At 47.5% G+C, this 22475-nt stretch overlaps 1 protein-coding gene across 1 annotated transcript in view; it reads right to left on the bottom strand.

Annotated features, from left to right (window-relative positions):
* Positions 1-4991: 4991 nt before the first annotated feature.
* CA9 (carbonic anhydrase 9) overlaps positions 4992-22475 on the bottom strand; it is a 103061-nt gene continuing 85577 nt past the window's right edge. The window contains exons 9-12 of the mRNA XM_082256474.1: positions 16380-16442; positions 15973-16008; positions 8604-8697; positions 4992-5227 (exon numbers count right to left, since the gene is read on the bottom strand). Coding sequence (XP_082112600.1) covers positions 5164-5227; positions 8604-8697; positions 15973-16008; positions 16380-16442 — 257 coding nt within the window. The 3' untranslated portion in view covers positions 4992-5163. The remainder of the gene's footprint in view (positions 5228-8603; positions 8698-15972; positions 16009-16379; positions 16443-22475) is intronic.

A 22475-nucleotide genomic window follows, 5' to 3' on the forward strand; every position in this document is an offset into this window, starting at 1 on the left:
GGGAGCCCCACACACCCACATTCTCCATCCACTCCTCAAGAGAGAGCCCCAGTCACCTGCATCTTCCATCCAGTCCACCAGAGGGAGCCCCACTCACCCACATCCTCTATCCAATCCACAAGAGGGAGTCCCACTTACCCACTTCTGCCATCCAGTCCACATGAGGGAGCACCACTCACACATATCCTCCATCCAGTCCACAAGAGGGAGCACCACTCACCAACATCCTTCATCCGGTCCACAAGAGGGAGCACCACTCACCAACATCCTTCATCCAGTCCTCAAGAGGGAGCACCACTTAGACATATCCTCCATCCAATCCACAAGAGGGAGCCCCACTCACCCGCATACTTCATTCAGTCCACAAGAGGGAGCCCCACTCACCAACATCCTTCATCCAATCCACAAGAAGGAGCCCAACTCAAGCACATCCCCATCCATTCCACAAGAGGGAGCCCCCTCACCCGCTTCCTCTATGCAGTCCACAAGAGGGAGCCCAACTTGCCTGCATCCTCCATCCAGTCCACAGGAGGGAGCCCAACTCACCCAAATCCTCCATCCAGTCCACAAGAGGGAGCCCCACTCATGCACATCTTCCATCCAGTCTACATGAGTGAGCCCCACTCACCCACATCCCCAATCAAATACACAAGAGGGAGCCCTACTCACCCATCCTCTATTCAGTCCGCAAGAGGGAGTCCCACTCACCCACATTCTCCATCCATTCCATAAGAGGGAGCCCCACTTACCCACATTCTCCATCCAGTCTACAAGAGGGAGCCCCACTCACCCACATTCTCCATCCATGCCATAAGAGGGAGCCCCACTTACCCACATCCTCCATCCAGTCCACAAGAGTGAGCCCCACTCACCCTCATCTTCCATCCAGTCCACAAGAGGGAGCCCCACTCACCTACATTCTCCATCCGTTCCAGAAGAGGGAGCCCCAGTCACCCACATCTTCTATCTAGTCCACAAGAGGGAGCCCTACTCACCCACATTCACCATCCACTCCACAAGAGGGAGCACCACTCACCCACATCGTCCATTCAGTCAACAAGAGGGAGCTCCAGTCACCCGCATCTTCTATCCAGTCCACAAGAGGGAGCCCCACTCACCCACATTATTCAACCAATCCACAAGAGGGAGCCCCACTCATCCACTTTCTCCATTCAGTCCACCAGAGGGATCTCCACTCACCAATATCCTTCATCCAGTCCACCAGAGGGATCTTCACTCACTCGTATCCTCTATCCAGTCCACAAGAGGGAGCCCCACTTACCCGCATCCTCCATCAAGTCCACAAGAGGGAGCCCCACTCACCCACATTCTCCATCCATTCCATAAGAGGGAGCCCCACTTACCCACATTCTCCATCCAGTCCACAAGAGGGAGCACCACTCACCCACATCGTCCATTCAGTCAACAAGAGGGAGCTCCAGTCACCCGCATCTTCTATCCAGTCCACAAGAGGGAGCCCCACTCACACACATCTTTCAACATAATTTTCATCTTTCTTCTGTTAAGCCTATCTGTCCCATTGGTAATTGTTAATGAACTTGCATATTGTTTCTGTCCAAATGGCTAGATAATTAGTTCAGGTTAATTCTATTTCTGTACACAATTTCACCTGTATATGATAATGTAATCAGGCAACCCCTGACCTGTGTGTGTTAATCTGATCAGGAGGGGGATGCCCATGCTGTATATAATCTGTGTTAGTTGTTCAATAAAGAATGTTCCAGAACAAGATAATTTGCCGTTTAGCTTTGTATGGGGGCAGCTGGAATATTTCATATCCATGTTCAAGACTGGGAGGAAGCCGTATACTGACAGAAGCCCACAAGTACAGTGCGGAATGACCGCAGCCCTACTAATACACATCTTCCACCCAGTCCACCGTAGGGAGCCCTACTCATCCACATCCTCCATCCAGTCCACAAGAGGGAGCCCTACTCACCAACATCCTTCATCCAATTACACAAGAGGGAGCCCCACTCATCCACATCCTCCATTCAATCCACAAGATGTAGCCCCATTTACTCGCATCCTCCATCCAGTCCACCAGAGGGAGCCCCACTCATCCACATCCTCCATCCAGTCCAGAAGAGGGAGCACCACTCACAAAAATCCTCCATTTAGTCCACAAGACCGAGCCCGACTCACTCATATGCTCCATCCAATCTGCAAGAGGTAGCCCCACTCACCGATCCTTCATCCAATCCATAGGAAGGATTCCCACTCACCTGCATCCTTCATCCAATCCACAAGAGCGAGCCCCACTCACTTATATTCTCCATCCAGTCCACAAGAGCGGGGGGGGGGGCATGTATAATGTGCAGATTTGTTCGCTCGGTGGGATATGTTTGCTCTGTGAAGTCAATATTGTTTTGATATCTATCTACCTCTATGAAGGAATACACGCTCATGTCTCTCTACTGTGCCTGATCACCAGAGTGGAAACAGCATGGCCCATTCCCTGCAGATAGCCTCACGTCTATGGGAACAGTAGTATCCTCCTATTAGGCATTGTTCTCTGAGCTTTGCTGAATGGGAGTCACACCAGTAGTAGTGGTGGGAATAGATGCACGGGTTTTATCAGAGCAGCGTTCACGGTTCTACACGCTGGTGTCATTGTGTAGTGTTAGGCGGGAAGCCGTGTACTCTATTCTGCTTGTTCACGATCCCCTTTCTATTGTATATTTGAATGTATACAGGTGTGTCATTGGCTGATTCTATGTGAGTAACTTGTGTCATGTGACTGGTTAGGATCTGATTGGCTGATGTATAGTCATCACTTCCTGCTGTTGTCCCTTTTGTTGTCCCATAAATAGGCGGAGCTCCATGCCTTAGAGAGGACATTCTATGGATCATCCAATGAGATAGCAGCCTGTGTGTCTGTATTACTGGGGACTGCTGAGCGCTCCATTACCTTATACACAGAGCTGAGAACTGCGCTTATTACCACAACGGGATGGATTGCACTTGGCGAATATTAATATCCAAATCTGCACTTATTAGCACAACGGAGTTATTTGTGCATCAAACGTATATTCATTTCCAAGACACAACTCACCCACATCCTCCATCCAGTCCTCAAGAGGGAGCCCCACTCACCCACTTCCTCCATCCAGTCCAAAAGAGGGTGTCCCAGTCACCCACATCTTCTATCCTGTCCTCAAGAGGGAGCCCCATATTCTCCATCCAATCCACAAGAGGGAGACCCTCTCATGCACATCCTCAATTTAGTCCAGAAGAGGAAACCCCACTCACCGCATCCTCCATCCAGTCCACCAGAGGGAGCCCCCCTCATCCATATCCTCTATCCAGTCAGCAAGAGGGAGCCCCACTCTCCTGCATCCTCCATCTAGTCCACAAGAAGGAACCCCACTGACCCAGATCCTTCATCAAATCCACAAGAAGGAGCTCCACTCACCTGCATCCTCCATCCAGCCTACCAGAGGGAGCCCCACTTATCCACATCCTACATCCAATCCACAAGAGGGAGCCCCACTCAACCGCATCCTCTATCCAGACTACCAGAGGGAGCCCCATTCATCCACATCCTCCCTCTTGTCCACAAGAAGGAACCCCACATCCTCCATCCAATCCACAAGAGAGCCCCACTCACCCATATCCCCCATCCAATCTCTTAGAGGGAGCCCCACTCACTCACATCCTCCATCCATTCCACAAGAGGTAGCCCAAATCCCCCACAACCCCCATCCAATCCACAAGAGGGAGCATCACTCACCCGCTTTCTCTATGCAGTCCACAGGAGGGAGCCCCACTCATCAACATTCTCAATCCAATCCACAAGAGGGAGGCCCACTCACTCACATCCTTCATCCAGACCAAAGGATGGAGCCCCTACTTAACCACATCCTCCATCCACTCCAAAAAAAGGGAACCCCACTCACCCTCAACCTCTATCCAGTCCACAGGAGTGAGCCCCACTTATCCACATCCTCCATCCAATCCATAACAGGGAACCCCATTCATTCATATACTCCATCCATTCTTTAAGAGGGAGACCCACTCACCCACATCTTCCATCCAGTCCACAAGAGGTAGCCCCACTCACCCGCATCCTCCATCCAGGCCACCAGAGGGAGCTCCACTCATCCACATCCTACCTCCTTGTCCACAAGAGGGAACCCCACTCACCCGCATCCTCCATCCAGTCCACAAGAGGGAGCCCCACTTACCAACATCCCCCATCCAGTCCACAGTAGGGAACCCCACTCACCCACATTCTCCATCCAATTCACAAGAGGGAACTCCACTCATCCACATCCACCATCTTGTCCACAAGAGGGAACCCCACATCCTTCATCCAATCCACAAGAGGGAGCCTCGCTCACCCACCTTCTCCATCTTTTCCACAAGAGGAAGCCCTATTCCCCCACATCGCCCATACAATCCACAAAAGGGAACCCCCTCATCCACATTCTCAATCCAATCAACAATAGGGAGCCCCACTCACTCACATTCTCAATCCAATCCACAATAGGGAGCCCCACTCACTCACATTCTCAATCCAATCCACAATAGGGAGCCCCACTCACTCACATCCTTCATCCAGACCAAAGGATGGAGCCCCACTCACCCTCAACCTCTATCCAGTCCACAGGAGAGAGCCCCACTCATCCACATCCTCCATCAAGTCCACCAGATGGAGCCCCACTCATTTGCATCGTCCATCCAGTCCGCAAGAGGGAGCCCCACTCACCCACATCCTCCATCCAGTCCACAAGAGGGAGCCCCACTCACCCACATCCTCCATCCAGTCCACAAGAGGGAGCCCCACTCACCCACATCCTTCATCCAATCCACAGGAGGGGAGCCCCACTCAGTCACATTCTCCATCCAATCCACAAGAGGGAGCCCTACTCACTCACCACATCCTCTATTCAGTCCATTCTTACAGAATAAGTACAGATACAGGTACCAATCTTGATATGAAGTCAGACACAGGGCGGGGTCCTGGATTTGTATAAAATATTAGAACTTTATTTCTGTGACACAATCTGAGAACATTATATACAACAACCAATCCAAGTCTTCAGAGTGACAGCTGGAATCTGATTGGCTGGTCTCAGCAATTCAGACAGTTTCCATTTCCATAGATGAGCCCCCCATCCTTGATTGACTCTGATGACTCTATGCCATGTTGTCCTCAGCGGTGGCGGCTTTGTAGATGACATTCGATTTCTTATCAGAAGATCTGTCGAAGAGATAAATATCAAACTATCGGAACCCCCAATCGTCCAATCATTATAGAGGACACTGGCCTACCATTGTCAGACTAATATATGTGGACAGTGGAGACTGGAGGCCAGGAAGGAGATGACTGTGGACATTGGAGTCTGCCCTCCCTTCCCACAGCTTTCCATCCCTTATCATTAGAGTTGGGCGAACGGTTTGGGCCGAGAAAAAAAACAAAAAACTATCCGCTGTCAACAAAGGCAAACCGCAGAATGCCTGGCTGTACCGTGCAGGCTCTATACACGGTACAGATGCAGCAGGCTCTATACACGGTACAGATGCAGCATGTTCTATACACGGTACAGATGCAGCAGGCTCTATACACGGTACAGATGCAGCAGGCTCTATACACGGTACAGATGCAGCAGGCTCTATACACGGTACAGATGCAGCAGGCTCTATACACGGTACAGATGCAGCAGGCTCTATACACGGTACAGATGCAGCAGGCTCTATACACGGTACAGATGCAGCAGGCTCTATACACGGTACAGATGCAGCAGGCTCTATACACGGTACAGATGCAGCAGGTTCTATACACAGTACAGATGCAGCAGGCTCTATAAACGGTACAGATGCAGCATGTTCTATACACGGTACAGATGCAGCAGGTTCTATACATGGTACAGATGCAGCAGGCTCTATACACGGTACAGATGCAGCAGGTTCTATACACGGTACAGATGCAGCAGGTTCTATACACGGTACAGATGCAGCAGGTTCTATACACGGTACAGATGCAGCAGGCTCTATACACGGTACAGATGCAGCAGGTTCTATACACGGTACAGATGCAGCAGGTTCTATACATGGTACAGATGCAGCAGGCTCTATACACGGTACAGATGCAGCAGGTTCTATACACGGTACAGATGCAGCAGGTTCTATACGCGATATAGATGCAGCATGTTCTATACACGGTACAGATGCAGCAGGTTCTATACACGGTACAGATGCAGCAAGCTCTATACACGGTACAGATGCAGCAGGTTCTATACACCGTACAGATGCAGCAGGTTCTATACACGGTACAGATGCAGCATGTTCTATACACGGTACAGATGCAGCAGGCTCTATACACAGTACAGATGCAGCAGGCTCTATACACAGTACAGATGCAGCAGGCTCTATACATGGTACAGATGCAGCAGGCTCTATACACAGTACAGATGCAGCAGGCTCTATACACAGTACAGATGCAGCAGGCTCTATACACAGTACAGATGCAGCAGGCTCTATACACGGTACAGATGCAGCAGGCTCTATACACGGTACAGATACAGCAGGTTCTATACACGGTACAGATGCAGCAGGTTCTATACATGGTATAGATGCAGCAGGTTCTATACACGGTACAGATGCAGCAGGCTCTATACAGGGTACAGATGCAGCAGGCTCTATACACAGTACAGATGCAGCAGGCTCTATACACGGTACAGATGCAGCAGGCTCTATACACAGTACAGATGCAGCAGGCTCTATACACGGTACAGATGCAGCAGGCTCTATACACGGTACAGATGCAGCAGGCTCTATACACAGTACAGATGCAGCAGGCTCTATACACGGTACAGATGCAGCAGGCTCTATACAGGGTACAGATGCAGCAGGCTCTATACACGGTACAGATGCAGCAGGCTCTATACATGGTACAGATGCAGCAGGCTTTATACATGGTACAGATGAAGCAGGTTCTATACACGGTACAGATGCAGCAGGCTCTATACATGGTACAGATGCAGCAGGCTTTATACATGGTACAGATGCAGCAGGTTCTATATACGGTACAGATGCAGCAGGCTCTATACACGGTACAGATGCAGCAGGCTTTATACATGGTACAGATGCAGCAGGTTCTATACACGGTAAAGATGCAGCAGGCTCTATACACGGTACAGATGCAGCAGGTTCTATACACGGTACAGCAGAGGTTGGCTGGGTGAGTAATGCTCCGTTCAGGACAATTTGTTTGGGGTACTGTGTGGGTACAGACATTGGGGGACTGGAACTACAGACTACCTTCAAAGTCAACCCGTTTGGGGTCCCCTCCTGTGTTAGTCTCCTTCTGAAAGGGGAGAGATGTGACGGGAGTCACTTTGGTTGGGGGGCCCGTGGAACACAGCTTACCTTAGAGAGGTTGGGAAATCCCTCTCTCAGCTCCCTAGGCCCCTCTTATGTGTAAGACACTCTGTGTCTATTAGGGAGACAGGGTGACCAAGAAGCCCAGTCTGGCCTGCCCAAACCAGACTTCCACAGACTGATCAGCTATGAGAGCTCCATGCGCCCTGCCGGGACAAACTTACAAACTATGTGGAACTTTGTCAGGGAAGCTGCCATGATGGATGGACTCTTTGGGACTTGTTACCCGACTATCTCAGGCACAGACCGATTGGAGGTCTGGTACCTGGTTAGTCTACCTTTGAGAGGGAAGATATGTGACAGTGTTCACTCACCGTCACTGGGAGTGAAAGACAGATACTTAATGGTTTGGATTGCTTCAAATGCGTTTACTTATAATAATGTGTATTGAACTTCAATGTCAGAGACAGGCTCTCCCTATTGTCTGTGTATTGAGGTGTGATGTGGATTCTGTTAAGCCTGTCTGTCCCATTGTTAATGAACTCACATATTGCTCTGTCCAGATGGCTAGATAATTAGTTCAGGTTAATTCTAATTCTGTATACAATTTCATCTGCATATGATAATGTAATCAGGCAATCCCTGACCTGATGGGGTAATTTGATCAGGAAGGGGGATGTGCTCATGTGTGTATAAATTGAGTGTGAAACTGTTCAATAAAAGAGAAGGTTCCAGTAAAAGCTAAGTTGTCGTCTAGCTTTGTATGAAGGTGGCTGGAAAATCTGATATCTATGTTCACGACTGGAGGAAGCCGTATACTGACGGAAGCCCACAAGTACAGTGTGGGTTGCGGTTCCGTTACACAATCTTTTTTAAATGTTTTTTGTTTTGCATTGATACATGTCCCCCGGGGCAGTACGGGGACCCCCATACCCCTTTCTTTGGTTAATGAATTGCATATAAGCCTTCAAAATGGGGACTTTTCATTTTCTACTTTCGGGTCTTATAGACTTTAATATTGTTTGCAGCTCGGGACAGAACTTTTCTCTGTTCCGGAGATATCTGGAGCGAACCGAACCGGGAGGGGGGGGGGGCTGTTTAGCCTATCCCTTCTTGACATACATGGAGGCCAAGGACAGTGCAGTCTGCGGATTTCCCACGTCCTGCCCACTGCATCCCACCCCCCACACCTCCATTGTCAGGGTGTCAGCCCTCTACTGATCATGTTTGCACCCCCTGTAGGGTCCCTCTATTACCTGAGATTCCTCTTCCGATTCTGCCGAAAGTAGATAAAGAAAGCCAACGCTGTGACTCCGAAGAGAATGCCGAATATTATCGCCAACATATCGCCTGCAGAGAGAGGCCGAGATTAGTCTGCTGGATGTGATATGATTATCGTCCTCATATACATCACATGTCCTTCCATCTACATCACATGTCCTTCCATCTACATCACATGTCCTTCCATCTACATCATATGTCCTCCATCTACATCACATGTCCTCCCATCTACATCATATGTCCTCCATCTACATCACATGTCCTCCCATCTACATCACATGTCCTTCCATCTACATCACATGTCCTCCCATCTACATCACATGTCCTTCCATCTACATCACATGTCCTCCCATCTACATCATATGTCCTTCCATCTACATCACATGTCCTTCCATCGACATCATATGTCCTTCCATCTACATCATATGTCCTTCCATCTACATCACATGTCCTTCCATCTACATCACATGTCCTCCCATCTACATCATATGTCCTTCCATCTACATCACATGTCCTTCCATCGACATCATATGTCCTTCCATCTACATCACATGTCCTCCCTACATCACATGTCCTTCCATCTACATCATATGTCCTTCCATCTACATCACATGTCCTTCCATCTACATCACATGTCCTTCCATCGACATCATATGTCCTTCCATCTACATCACATGTCCTCCCTACATCACATGTCCTTCCATCTACATCATATGTCCTTCCATCTACATCACATGTCCTTCCATCTACATCACATGTCCTTCCATCTACATCATATGTCCTCCCTACATCACATGTCCTCCCTACATCACATGTCCTTCCATCTACATCACATGTCCATCCATCTACATCACATGAAGCAGATATCCTACAGAATGACCTGGACAAAATTACGGAGTGGGCAACGACATGGCAAATGAGGTTTAATGTGGAGAAGTGTAAGGTTTTGCACTTGGGGACCAAAAACATAAAAACACAATACACGTTAGGAGGGGAACCCTTGGGGGAATCAAAAATGGAGAAAGATTTGGGAGTCTTAGTTGATGATAGATTAGGCAACAGCATGCAATGCCAAGCGGCAGCTTCCAAAGCCAACAGAATATTAGCATGCATAAAGAAAGGGATGTATTCCAGAGATAAGACTATAATCCTTCCACTTTATAAAACTCTGGTCCGACCGCATCTGGAGTATTCTGTCCAGTTCTGGTCGCCAGTCCTCAGGAGGGATGTGTTGGAGCTGGAGAAAGTCCAGAGAAGGGCAACTAAACTGATTAGGGGGTTGGAGGACCTTACCTATGAAGAGCGGCTGCAATCGCTCGATTTATTTTCCCTGGAGAAAAGACGTCTGAGAGGGGACATGATAGCAATTTATAAATATCTTAATGGGGATCTCAGCTTAGAAGAAAAGCTGTTCATTCGAAGGAATTGCATGAGGACTCGAGGACATACAATGCGATTAGAGGAGAAGCGTTTTAACCTCAGGCAACGTGGGGGGTTCTTTACTGTTAGGGCTACAAGATTGTGGAATTGTCTACCACAAGAGGTGGTTTCTGCGGGTAGTATGGTGACTTTCAAAAGACTCTTAGACTTACATCTCAAGGATCAGGAGATTGAGGGCTATGTTAGATGATTACAGTCACACACACCTACACAGGTTGAACTGGATGGACTATTGTCTTTATTCAACCTCGCCTACTATGTAACTATGTAATATGTCCTTCCATCTACATCATATGTCCTCCCTACATCACATGTCCTCCCTACATCACATGTCCTTCCATCTACATCATATGTCCATCCATCTACATCACATGTCCTTCCATCTACATCACATGTCCTTCCATCTACATCATATGTCCTTCCATCTACATCACATGTCCTCCCATCTACATCATATGTCCTCCATCTACATCACATGTCCTTCCATCTACATCACATGTCCTTCCATCTACATCATATGTCCTCCCTACATCACATGTCCTCCATCTACATCACATGTCCTTCCATCTACATCACATGTCCTTCCATCTACATCATATGTCCTCCCTACATCACATGTCCTCCCTACATCACATGTCCTTCCGTCTACATCACATGTCCTTCCATCTACATCATATGTCCTTCCATCTACATCACATGTCCTCCCATCTACATCATATGTCCTCCATCTACATCACATGTCCTTCCATCTACATCACATGTCCTTCCATCTACATCACATGTCCTCCCATCTACATCATATGTCCTTCCATCTACATCACATGTCCTTCCATCTACATCACATGTCCTTCCATCTACATCACATGTCCTCCCTACATCAAATGTCCTCCATCTACATAACATGTCCTCCCTACATCACATGTCCTCCCATCTACATCACATGTCCTCCCATCTACATCTCATGTCCTCCCATCTACATCACATGACCTCCCATCTACATAACATGTCCTCCCATCTACATCACATGTCCTCCATCTACATCACATGTCCTTCCATCTACATCACATGTCCTTCCATCTACATCATATGTCCTCCCTACATCACATGTCCTCCATCTACATAACATGTCCTCCCTACATCACATGTCCTCCCATCTACATCACATGTCCTCCCATCTACATCATATGTCCTCCCATCTACATCACATGTCCTCCCATCTACATCATATGTCCTCCCATCTACATCACATGTCCTCCCTACATCACATGTCCTCCCTACATCACATGTCCTTCCATCTACATCACATGTCTATCCATCTACATCACATGTCCTCCCTACATCACATGTCCTTCCATCTACATCACATGTCCTCCCTACATCACATGTCCTCCCATCTACATCACATGTCCTTCCATCTACATCATATGTCCTCCCTACATCACACGTCCTCCCTACATCACATGTCCTTCCATCTACATCACATGTCCTCCCATCTACATCACATGTCCTTCCATCTACATCACAGGTCCTCCCAATACAGACCTGATCACGGATATAGAAATACGGGGCAACTTAGGAAACAGAGACCATAGGACAATTAGTTTCAGTATTTATCATAGTAATAGGAAACATAAGGGTAATATAAGGACACTGAATTTCAAAAGAGCCAACTTCCCACAACTGCGCTCTCTGCTAGAAAATATCAATTGGGATAGAACCCTGGGAACAAAGAACACGGAGGAAAAATGGGAGTGCTTCAAGAGCATACTTAACAAGGGGATTGGCCAGTGCATTCCAAAGGGAAACAAATTTAAAAGAGAAAAACTAAACCCTGGGTGGCTAAACTCCAACATAAAAATGTATATTAATGCTAAAGAAAAGGCCTTCAAAAAATATAAGGCTGAGGGGTCATTGGCAGCATTTAAGCATTACAAAGAGTGTAATAAGGAATGTAAAAACGAAATCAGGGCGGCTAAAATAGAACACGAGAGACATATAGCGGAGGAGAGTAAAAAGAACCCCAAGAAATTCTTTAAGTATATAAACAGTAGGAAAGCGAGGCCAGAACACATTGGCACCATAAAAGATGACAAAGGAAATATGGCCACTGAGGACAGAGAAAAGGCGGAAGTGTTAAATCATTTCTTCTCTTCAGTCTTCACAAAAGAATCGGGGGGCTACACTAACACAGCTTGTAAGGCCGAACTAAACAACACACCTCAGGAAATACCGCCATGGCTAACAGAAGATAGACTTAGAGCTAAACTAGAGAAACTTAACATAAATAAATCACCGGGACCGGATGGCTTGCACCCGAGGGTTCTTAAAGAGCTCAGCCAGGTGATTGCCAGACCATTATTCTTGATCTTTAAGGATAGTTTACAGACGGGTATGGTGCCAGCTGATTGGAAAAAAGCCAACGTGGTACCAATATTTATAAAAGGGCAGAGATATATCCCGGGTAACTATAGGCCGGTCAGCCTAACATCAGTAGTCTGCAAAATTTTGGAGGGGATGTTAAGGGACCACATACAAGACTTTAGTAATGAAAACGGTATTATTAGTAGTAATCAGCATGGATTCATGAAAAATCATTCTTGCCAAACCAATCTATTAACCTTCTACGATGAAGTGAGCTGCCACCTAGATAAAGGAAGGTCTGTGGATGTGGTGTATCTGGATAAAGGAAGGCCTGTGGATGTGGTGTATCTGGATAAAGGAAGGTCTGTGGATGTGGTGTATCTGGATAAAGGAAAGCCTGTGGATGTGGTGTATCTGGACTTTGCAAAGGCCTTTGACACCGTTCCCCACAAACGCTTACTGTACAAACTAAGGAAGGTAGGTATGGACCATAAGGTGAGTACCTGGATAGAGAACTGGCTCCAGGGGAGAGTACAGAGGGTGGTGATTAATGGGGAGTACTCGGATTGGGCGGGTGTGGAAAGTGGGGTCCCCCAGGGTTCTGTCCTGGGACCAATCCTGTTTAATTTATTCATAAATGATCTAGAGGAGGGGATATCGAGTACAATCTCAGTATTTGCAGATGATACTAAACTAAGCATGCCAATATCTTCTATGCAGGATGTGGAAACCTTACAAGCGGACCTGAACAAAATAACGGGGTGGGGGGGGGGGGCAACTACATGGCAGATGAGATTTAATGTTGAAAAATGTAAAGTAATGCACTTGGGGGCCAGAAACCAGAAAGCAAGCTACTCACTAGGGGGGGAACCTCTGGGTGAGTCTAGGATGGAAAGGGACCTGGGGGTACTGGTAGACAACAGGCTTGGCAGTGGCATGCAATGCCAATCCGCTGCAAGCAAAGCCAACAGAATACTGGGTTGTATAAAAAAGGGGATTCACTCCAGAAATAAAGAGATTATTCTCCCACTCTACAAGACTCTGGTCCGGCCACATCTGGAGTATGCTGTCCAGTTCTGGGCACCGGTCCTCAGGAAGGATGTGCTGGAATTGGAAAGAGTCCAGAGAAGGGCAACAAAAATAATTAGGGGAATGGAGGACATCAGCTATGAGGAAAGACTACAAGCACTGAACCTATTCTCTCTGGAGAAGAGACGATTGAGGGGGGATATGATATCAATGTACAAATACTGTACTGGTGACCCTAGCATAAGGAACAAACTATTCAGAGAAAGGAGATACAATAAGACACGTGGCCACTCACTAAAACTAGAGGAAAGGCGGTTTAACCTTACAGTACGTAGGGGGTTCTTCACTGTCAGAGCGGTAAGGATGTGGAACTCTCTTCCACAAGCAGTCGTATCAGCAGGGAGCATCGATAGTTTCAAAAAACTATTAGATGGGCACCTTAGAGACCACAACATACAGGGGTATACAATGTACAACATACAGGGGGTATACAATGTTCAACATACAGGGGTGTACAATGTACGACATACAGGGGGTATACAATGTACAACATACAGGGGTATACAATGTACAACATACAGGGGTATACAATGTACAACATACAGGGGGTATACAATGTACAACATACAGGGGGTATACAATGTACAACATACAGGGGGTATACAATGTACAACATACAGGGGGTATACAATGTACAACATACAGGAGTATACAATGTACAACATACAGGGGGTATACAATGTACAACATAGAGGGGTATACAATGTACAACATAGAGGGGTATACAATGTACAACATAGAGGGGTATACAATGTACGACATACAGGGGTATACAATGTACAACATACAGGGGTATACAATGTACAACATACAGGGGGTATACAATGTACAACATACAGGGGTATACAATGTACAACATACAGGGGTATACAATGTACAACATACAGGGGTATACAATGTACAACATACAGGGGGTATACAATGTACAACATACAGGGGTATACAATGTACAACATACAGGGGTATACAATGTACAACATACAGGGGTATACAATGTACAACATACAGAGGGTATACAATGTACAACATACAGGGGTATACAATGTACAACATACAGAGGGTATACAATGTACAACATACAGGGGTATACAATGTACAACATACAGGGGGTATACAATGTACAACATACAGGGGTATACAATGTACAACATACAGGGGTATACAATGTACAACATACAGGGGTATACAATGTACAACATACAGGGGGTATACAATGTACAACATACAGGGGTATACAATGTACAACATACAGGGGGTATACAATGTACAACATACAGGAGTATACAATGTACAACATACAGGGGTATACAATGTACAACATACAGGGGGTATACAATGTACAACATACAGGGGTATACAATGTACAACATACAGGGGGTATACCATGTACAACATACAGGGGTATACAATGTACAACATACAGGGGTATACAATGTACAACATACAGGGGTATACAATGTACAACATACAGGGGGTATACAATGTACAACATACAGGGGGTATACAATGTACAACATACAGGGGTATACAATGTACAACATACAGGGGTATACAATGTACAACATACAGGGGGTATACAATGTACAACATACAGGGGTATACAATGTACAATATACAGGGGTATACAATTTACAACGTAAAGTGGGTATACAATGTACAACATACAGGGATATACAATGTACAACATACAGGGGTATACAATTTACAACGTAAAGTGGGTATACAATGTACAACATACAGGGGTATACAATGTACAACATACAGGGGTATACAATGTACAACATACAGGGGGTATACAATGTACAACATACAGGGGTATACAATGTACAATATACAGGGGTATACAATTTACAACGTAAAGTGGGTATACAATGTACAACATACAGGGGGTATACAATGTACAACATACAGGGGTATACAATTTACAACGTAAAGTGGGTATACAATGTACAACATACAGGGGGTATACAATGTACAACATACAGGGGTATACAATGTACAACATACAGGGGGTATACAATGTACAACATACAGGGGGTATACAATGTACAACATACAGGGGTATACAATGTACAACATACAGGGGGTATACAATGTACAACATACAGGGGTATACAATGTACAACATACAGGGGTATACAATGTACGGTTAACAGGAAACACACACATCATAGTTTGAACTGGATGGACTGATGTCTTTTTTCGACCTCACAATCTATGTAACTATGTAACTATATACATCACATGTCCTCCCATCTACATCGAATGTCTTCACATTTATACAGATATCCCTCCTCTGCTCCCACTATGGAACATCGAATGTCCTTTATGACAGATGCTCTTCAAAAAGTGACCTTTGCCCCCCCCCCTTTTTGGTCGTTTGTAAAGCTCATTATCACTATTATAGGAAATATGATTAATAATAGAAATGTGTGTAGCCGGTGTGCTCATTACCTGTGCTGAATGTCTGAGTGTCAGCTCTTGGGGCACCTAGGAAACAAAGCAAAGCATGTCACTGATTCAGCTTCTGCAAAACAGACCCTGAAATTGTATGATACATTAATGGGGGTATTTATCAAATATTCACATAGCAATTCAGCCAATGAAAGGGCATCTACATCCCATCCGTGCAAAAAACAAATGTTATGAGGCTGTTTCCTGTGCTAGTCGAATGTTTTTTTTTAAAAAAGGAAAATACCCCATTTGCCCACTAGATGGTGCTATGTGACTCAGTGGATGTGAGTCCACCTTCCTGGAGGTGGTACAAGGTGGGGAAGGCAGACATTTTCCTACACACACTTCATAGAAAACTGCCAATCATTCCTCGTAACCCCCAGCCATACGATCGTCTTTTCTCTTACCTTCTCTGGAGCGATCGCTGGGGCCATCAGCAGAGTCCGGAGCGGAGGCGCTCGGTGCCGGAACTGAGGAGGAAACCGGAAAGATTTAGTAAGAAAAAAAATATTCCCCCGATTACCCCGCCCCCCCCCCCCTCAATCCCAAGTCTTTGCTTCTCATATAAAGCGGCCCCGTAACCTGCATGCTTTAGATACACAGTTCATGGGGGGAGGGGGGATCTTTAGTGTCATGTGCAGTTCGTTTGGGTTCAAATACAAATTTGGGACAAATATTCTGTTCTTCGGAGATTTAGATGTATCCGAATCTCCGAATAAAATAGTAACGAGTTGTAATTTGTTGAAATTCTTTCAAATTTGTTTTGTTTATTCGTTTTCTAATGAATTCCAAATTTTCAGAACGATTAGAATTCAGATCCATCGAAAAAAAATTATCAACCGATTCAAATTATGTGTGAAAAAAAAAGTTGGTTGCTAAGGAGTGGGATGGGAAGCCGGCCACCGCGTCCCTAACAACCAATGAGTCATCAGCTGTCAGCGGGATTCCCCACCGACAAATCAATGCCAGCAATAGAAAATTCAGAGAAATTACAGCATGGGGTCCCCCCCTACTCCATGCCAGGTCCTTATCCACAGGCCAGGAAAGGGGGGGAAGGGAGCAGGCCCCCCCTCCTGAACCATACCAGGCCACATGCCCTCAGCATGGGGGGAGGCAGTGGTGTATTTAGGTTTTGTGCTGCTCTAGGCTGACTAAACTTGGGCAACCCTAATTTAAATATGACCCACCCCTTTCTGTAAAGGCCACACCCTTTCCTGTTTATGACCCGCCCTGTCATCTGTAAACCACAACCACAGTCTATCAGTGCCCATCAGTGCAGCCTCATCAGTGCAGCATATCCGTGCGGACTCATCAGTGGCCATCAGTACAGCCCCATCAGTGGCCACCAGTGCAGCCTCTCAGTGCCCATTAGTGCAGCCTATCAGTGCATCATATCAGTGCCCATCAGTGCTGCCTTATCAGTGCAGCTTATCAGTCCTGCCTCATCAGTGGCCATCAGTGCAGTCTATTAGTGCCCATCAGTGCAACATATCAGTGCCTATCAGGGCAGCATATCAGTGCAGCCCCATCAGCTTTTTTGCTGCCCCCCTGCAAAGTGCTGCCCTAGGCCTGGGCCTTGTTGGCCTAGGCCAAGATACAGCACTGGGGGAGGGGGGGGGGGGGTGGATGCTTTGGGGAAGCCCCGCCCGAGGCACCTTGTTGCCATGTTTATGGAGACAAGGGCCTCTTTCTAACAACCCTGGGCTGTGATTGTGGGAGTCTGGGGGCTTATCGGAATCTGGAAGCCCCCTTTAACGAGGGGCCCCCTGATTCCGCCCCCCCATGTGAATGAGTATGGGGTATATTGTACCCCTAGCCAAAAAAGTGTCAAAAATAAAGAAAAACATTTTTCCGCCGAGCGCCTGCTCCGCGGGGTGACAGTTCTGTAGCGCCCTCCTAGGTAAGTGCTAGAGGGAGAATATAGTTTTGGATCCTTTCTGCCTATCGGAGGAGCTGCAGGTAAATCTGTACTTTTCTCTGCCTACCAGAGAGCAGGATCTGTTAGTTAGGTCTGCTCAGTGTGCTCAGGATGCAACTCGTTCTGTCTGCAGAGTATTTCACACTGGTCCAATAGAGATGCATATTAGACAGTGGGATGAAACCTGACAAATGAGTGCACAGGCATTTGATACAGCCCTGGTGATTTGCAGAGGAAAGTGCCTCGGTGCATGCTGGGATACTGTATAAAAGCCAGGAGTACATGTGCTCAGGGTCTTTTGGCTGTATGGTGGAGTCCCGGAGAGAGGGGGCGGCTGCCTCCTCCTCTGTAGAGGTGCCATGTGGCCTCAGGTGGTTGACCTAAGGGCCTGAAGAGTGCCAGTGAGGAGCTGAACCCAGAGGTCCTGAAAAGCTGACTGAAAGGGGAGACACTGGAGGATCTGATTCTACAGTGAGTACACATCTGTGTCACGGGGCCTGACCTGAGGGGGGCCACCCCGTGCAGCCAGAAGAGTCAGTGGATGGGTGTCAGTAATAGGGATGCTAGACAGTGTTGTGGAAATTTTATTAGGATTAGCGTGGACATTTTTCAGGATGTGTTTTATTTAGATTGTCATTATGGCTCCTGTTGTCGGTTTGCTTGCAATACGCTCATTAGAGGGAGTACGGGGGAACCGGCATTGAGCAAAGACTACTGGCAGTGAAAACCTTCACTTAGATGTGTAGACACGTTCGCTCTACACAGACATCTCAGCCGGTGAACACTCCATGTGCGGGTCTGTTTGCCGGTATAGATCTATGTGTATTGCGGTGCAGAGCTCAAGGATCAGGCAGCAAGGATATGACTGCCAGCGGGGGTTCCCTGTATAATGCACAGATTTGTTCGCTCGGTGGGATATGTTTGCTCTGTGAAGTCAATATCATTTTGATATGTATCTGCCTCTATGAAGGGATCCACGCTCATGTCTTTCTACTGTGCCTGATCACCATAGTGGAAACAGCATGGCTCTTTCCCAGCAGATAGCCTCACGTCTATGGGAACAGTAGTATCATCCTATTAGGCATTGTTCTCTGAGCTTTGCTGAATGGGAGTCACACCAGTAGTAGTGGTGGGAATACATGCACGAGTTTTATCAGAGCAGCGTTCACGGTTCTACACGCTGGTGTCATTGTATAGTGTTAGGCGGGAAGCCGTGTACTCTATTCTACTCATTCACCATCGTGTACTCCCCCTTTCTATGGTATATTTGAATGTATACAAGTGTGTCATTGGCTGATTCTATGTGAATAACTTGTGTCATGTGACTGGTTAGGATCTGATTGGCTGATGTTGTATAGCCATCACTTCCTGCTGTTGTCCCATAAATAATCGGAGCTCCATGCCTTAGGCAGGACAATCTATGGATCATCCAATGAGATAGCAGGCTGTGTGTCTGTATTCCTGGGTACTGCTGAGCGCTCCATTACCTTATACACAGAGCTGAGAACTGCGCTTATTACCACAACGGGATGGATTGCACTTGGCGAATATTAATATCCAAATCTGCACTTATTAACGCAATGCAGTTATCTGTGCATCAAACGTATATTACTTTCCAAGACAAGAGAGTCCTGAAGAGAATGTACATCACCAAGTCTATTGCTGGAGAGAAAAGAGCAAGGAGACTTAACCCTTTCCGTAGGCAGTATGGTCCAAGCAGTGCAGCTGCTTCCACAAGCAACCTGGTGAGGCCAAGTGAGAGTTGTCCTTGTCCATTGTGAATAGTTCCAGTTGGAGGACCCCACTATTCCCTTCCCCCATCCAACTTCCAAAATAAATACTAAAAGCCGACACCCCTGGACTGTATATTGTGTGAGGAGCTATCGGGAGTAAGGAGGGATGTGTGACCTGTGTGCTGGTAATCAGAGGAGACCCGTGAAATCATCATACAGCAAGCCCTACGGGGACAGCGCTACAGTTCTTATATAGGTAGGGGCGGGGCCACCTGGTGACCTCGCCCCCTTGTGACATCATCAACCAAGCATGCCCTGGTCAGTGATGTCACAAGTGGGCGGGGGTCACCCTCTTCCTCACTCTGCCTCTAAGAAATGTCAGACAGAGGAGCAGGCGGTCTGCGGGGAGTGGCCAGCGAGGCCGGAGGGTTTTTTTTTTCTTTTTTAGGGTGTGGCAGTCCGGCGTGAGATGGATCTACATCAGGGGACATTGTTTTTAATTTTTTAATAAAGGAATTGTCAAAAACTTGTTTATTGTCTTTTTCACTTTTATGATGAATAGGTAAGGGTACAATGTACCCCAACTCATTCACACGGGGGAGGGGCAGGATCTGGGGACCCCCTTAACCACTTCTGACCCAAGGACGTTCCCATATGTCCTGGGGGTTCAGAGGTAATACCGAATACCGAGATGGTGGGTGCACCTACAGGCATCATCCCGGGACCATTCTTTGTAGCCGGCGATTCCCTTTCAGGCAGAAGTGATCTGAGGGGCTAATTAGCCACTCAATCACTTCTGCAGGGGTCCCATCTGCCTCTGGCCCTTGCGGCCTCTCCTGGGCTCTCCGGACCCATCCCAGGGGCCGCATCGCTCCCGACCGGCGGCAATGGCTGCCCTGTACAGAGGGAGAGGATCTGACGTCGTTCCTTCTCTCTGTAACCCTGGAAACTGGGAGTGACGAGTGTTTGTCACTTCTGGTTCCGCCCCTTTTTTTACCCAGCCACCAGCGGCCGGAGAAGCAGCCAATCGGATCTGGGGGGGGGGGGTTCAGAGGAGAGATTTGGGGTCTAATAGACCCCAAATCTCTCCATAAAGAGGACCTGTCACGGCCCATGCTGTCACAAGGGATGTTGTTCATCCCTTGTTATGGCAATTAAGATTGTAGCAAAAAAAAAAAAAAAGTGTAAACATTATTTTGTATAAAGTTAATAAATAAATAATAATAATAAAAAGAGCAATTAAAGCGCCCCCGTCCCACCGTGCTTACACGTCAATGCGAACACATACGTTACTCCTGCACACATAGACTCGCCTATGGAGAATATTGCCGCCATTCTATGGGCAGACACAATTTTAAAGCGTGACGTGTTGGGGAATCTATTTACTCAGCGTGACATTATCTTTACATAGTTACATAGTAGGTGAGGTTGAATAAAGACAATAGTTCATCCAGTTCAACCTGTGTAGGTGTGTGTGGCCGTAATCATCTCTCATACCCCTGAATGTTCTAAACCAGGGGTCCTCAAACTACGGCCCGCCAGGGTCCTGAACCCGGCCCGCCGGCCGGGATCGGCATAGGGCTGACTGTCGATCGCTCACTGAAGCTGTAATATGCTTCAGAAAAGGATGGACCCGGGGCACAGAGCACTGCGCCCTAGCCCACCCATTTGTGTGACAATAGCGAATGAAAATTCGCTATTGTCACATGGATCCTCCTCCTGGCCAATCAGATTGGCCGAAAGGCGAACCCATGCCATTGGCCGAGGAGGAGGCGGGAGGACTCGAGGAGACGTGGGGGACTGAGAAGAAGCCGCCCGCCACTGCAGGTAAGTGCACTGGTCTCTCTGGCAGTCTCTGCAAGCTGGTCGATTTGCATTGAAAGGGGCACGCTGTGGTCACTCTGGCATCGAAAGGGGGCACGCAGTGGTCACTCTGGCATTGAAAGGGGGCACGCTGTGGTCACTCTGGCATTGAAAGGGGGCACGCTGTGGTCACTCTGGCATTGAAAGGGGGCACGCTGTGGTCACTCTGGCATCAAAAGGGGGCATGCTGTGGTCACTCTGGCATCAAAAGGGGGCACGCTGTGGTCACTCTGGCATCAAAAGGGGGCACGCTGTGGTCACTCTGGCATCAAAAGGGGGCACGCTGTGGTCACTCTGGCATCGAAAGGGGGCACGCAGTGGTCACTCTGGCATTGAAAGGGGGCACGCTGTGGTCACTCTGCCATCAAAAGGGGGCATGCTGTGGTCACTCTGGCATCGAAAGGGGGCACGCTGTGGTCACTCTGGCATCAAAAGGGGGCACGCTGTGGTCACTCTGGCATCGAAAGGGGGCACGCTGTGGTCACTCTGGCATCGAAAGGGGGCACGCTGTGGTCACTCTGGCATTGAAAGGGGGCACGCTGTGGTCACTCTGGCATCAAAAGGGGGCACGCTGTGGTCACTCTGGCATCAAAAGGGGGCACGCTGTGGTCACTCTGGCATCGAAAGGGGGCACGCTGTGGTCACTCTGGCATCGAAAGGGGGCACGCTGTGGTCACTCTGGCATTGAAAGGGGGCACGCTGTGGTCACTCTGGCATCAAAAGGGGGCACGCTGGGGTCACTCTGGCATTGAAAGGGGGCACGCTGTGGTCACTCTGGCATTGAAAGGGGGCACGCTGGGGTCATATATATATATATATATAAATAAGACAATAAATATTGTATTGTTTTTTTGTGCACTACAAATAAAATATGCGCATTGGAATTTGTTCATATTTTTTTTCAACCTATAGTCCAGCCCCCAACAGTGTCTGAGGGAACGTGAACTGGCCCCCTGTTTAAAAAGTTTGAGGACCCCTGTTCTAAATCT

Source organism: Pelophylax lessonae, assembly GCF_965119305.1.
Source record: "Pelophylax lessonae genome assembly, chromosome: 1".
Classification (NCBI taxonomy): domain Eukaryota; kingdom Metazoa; phylum Chordata; class Amphibia; order Anura; family Ranidae; genus Pelophylax; species Pelophylax lessonae.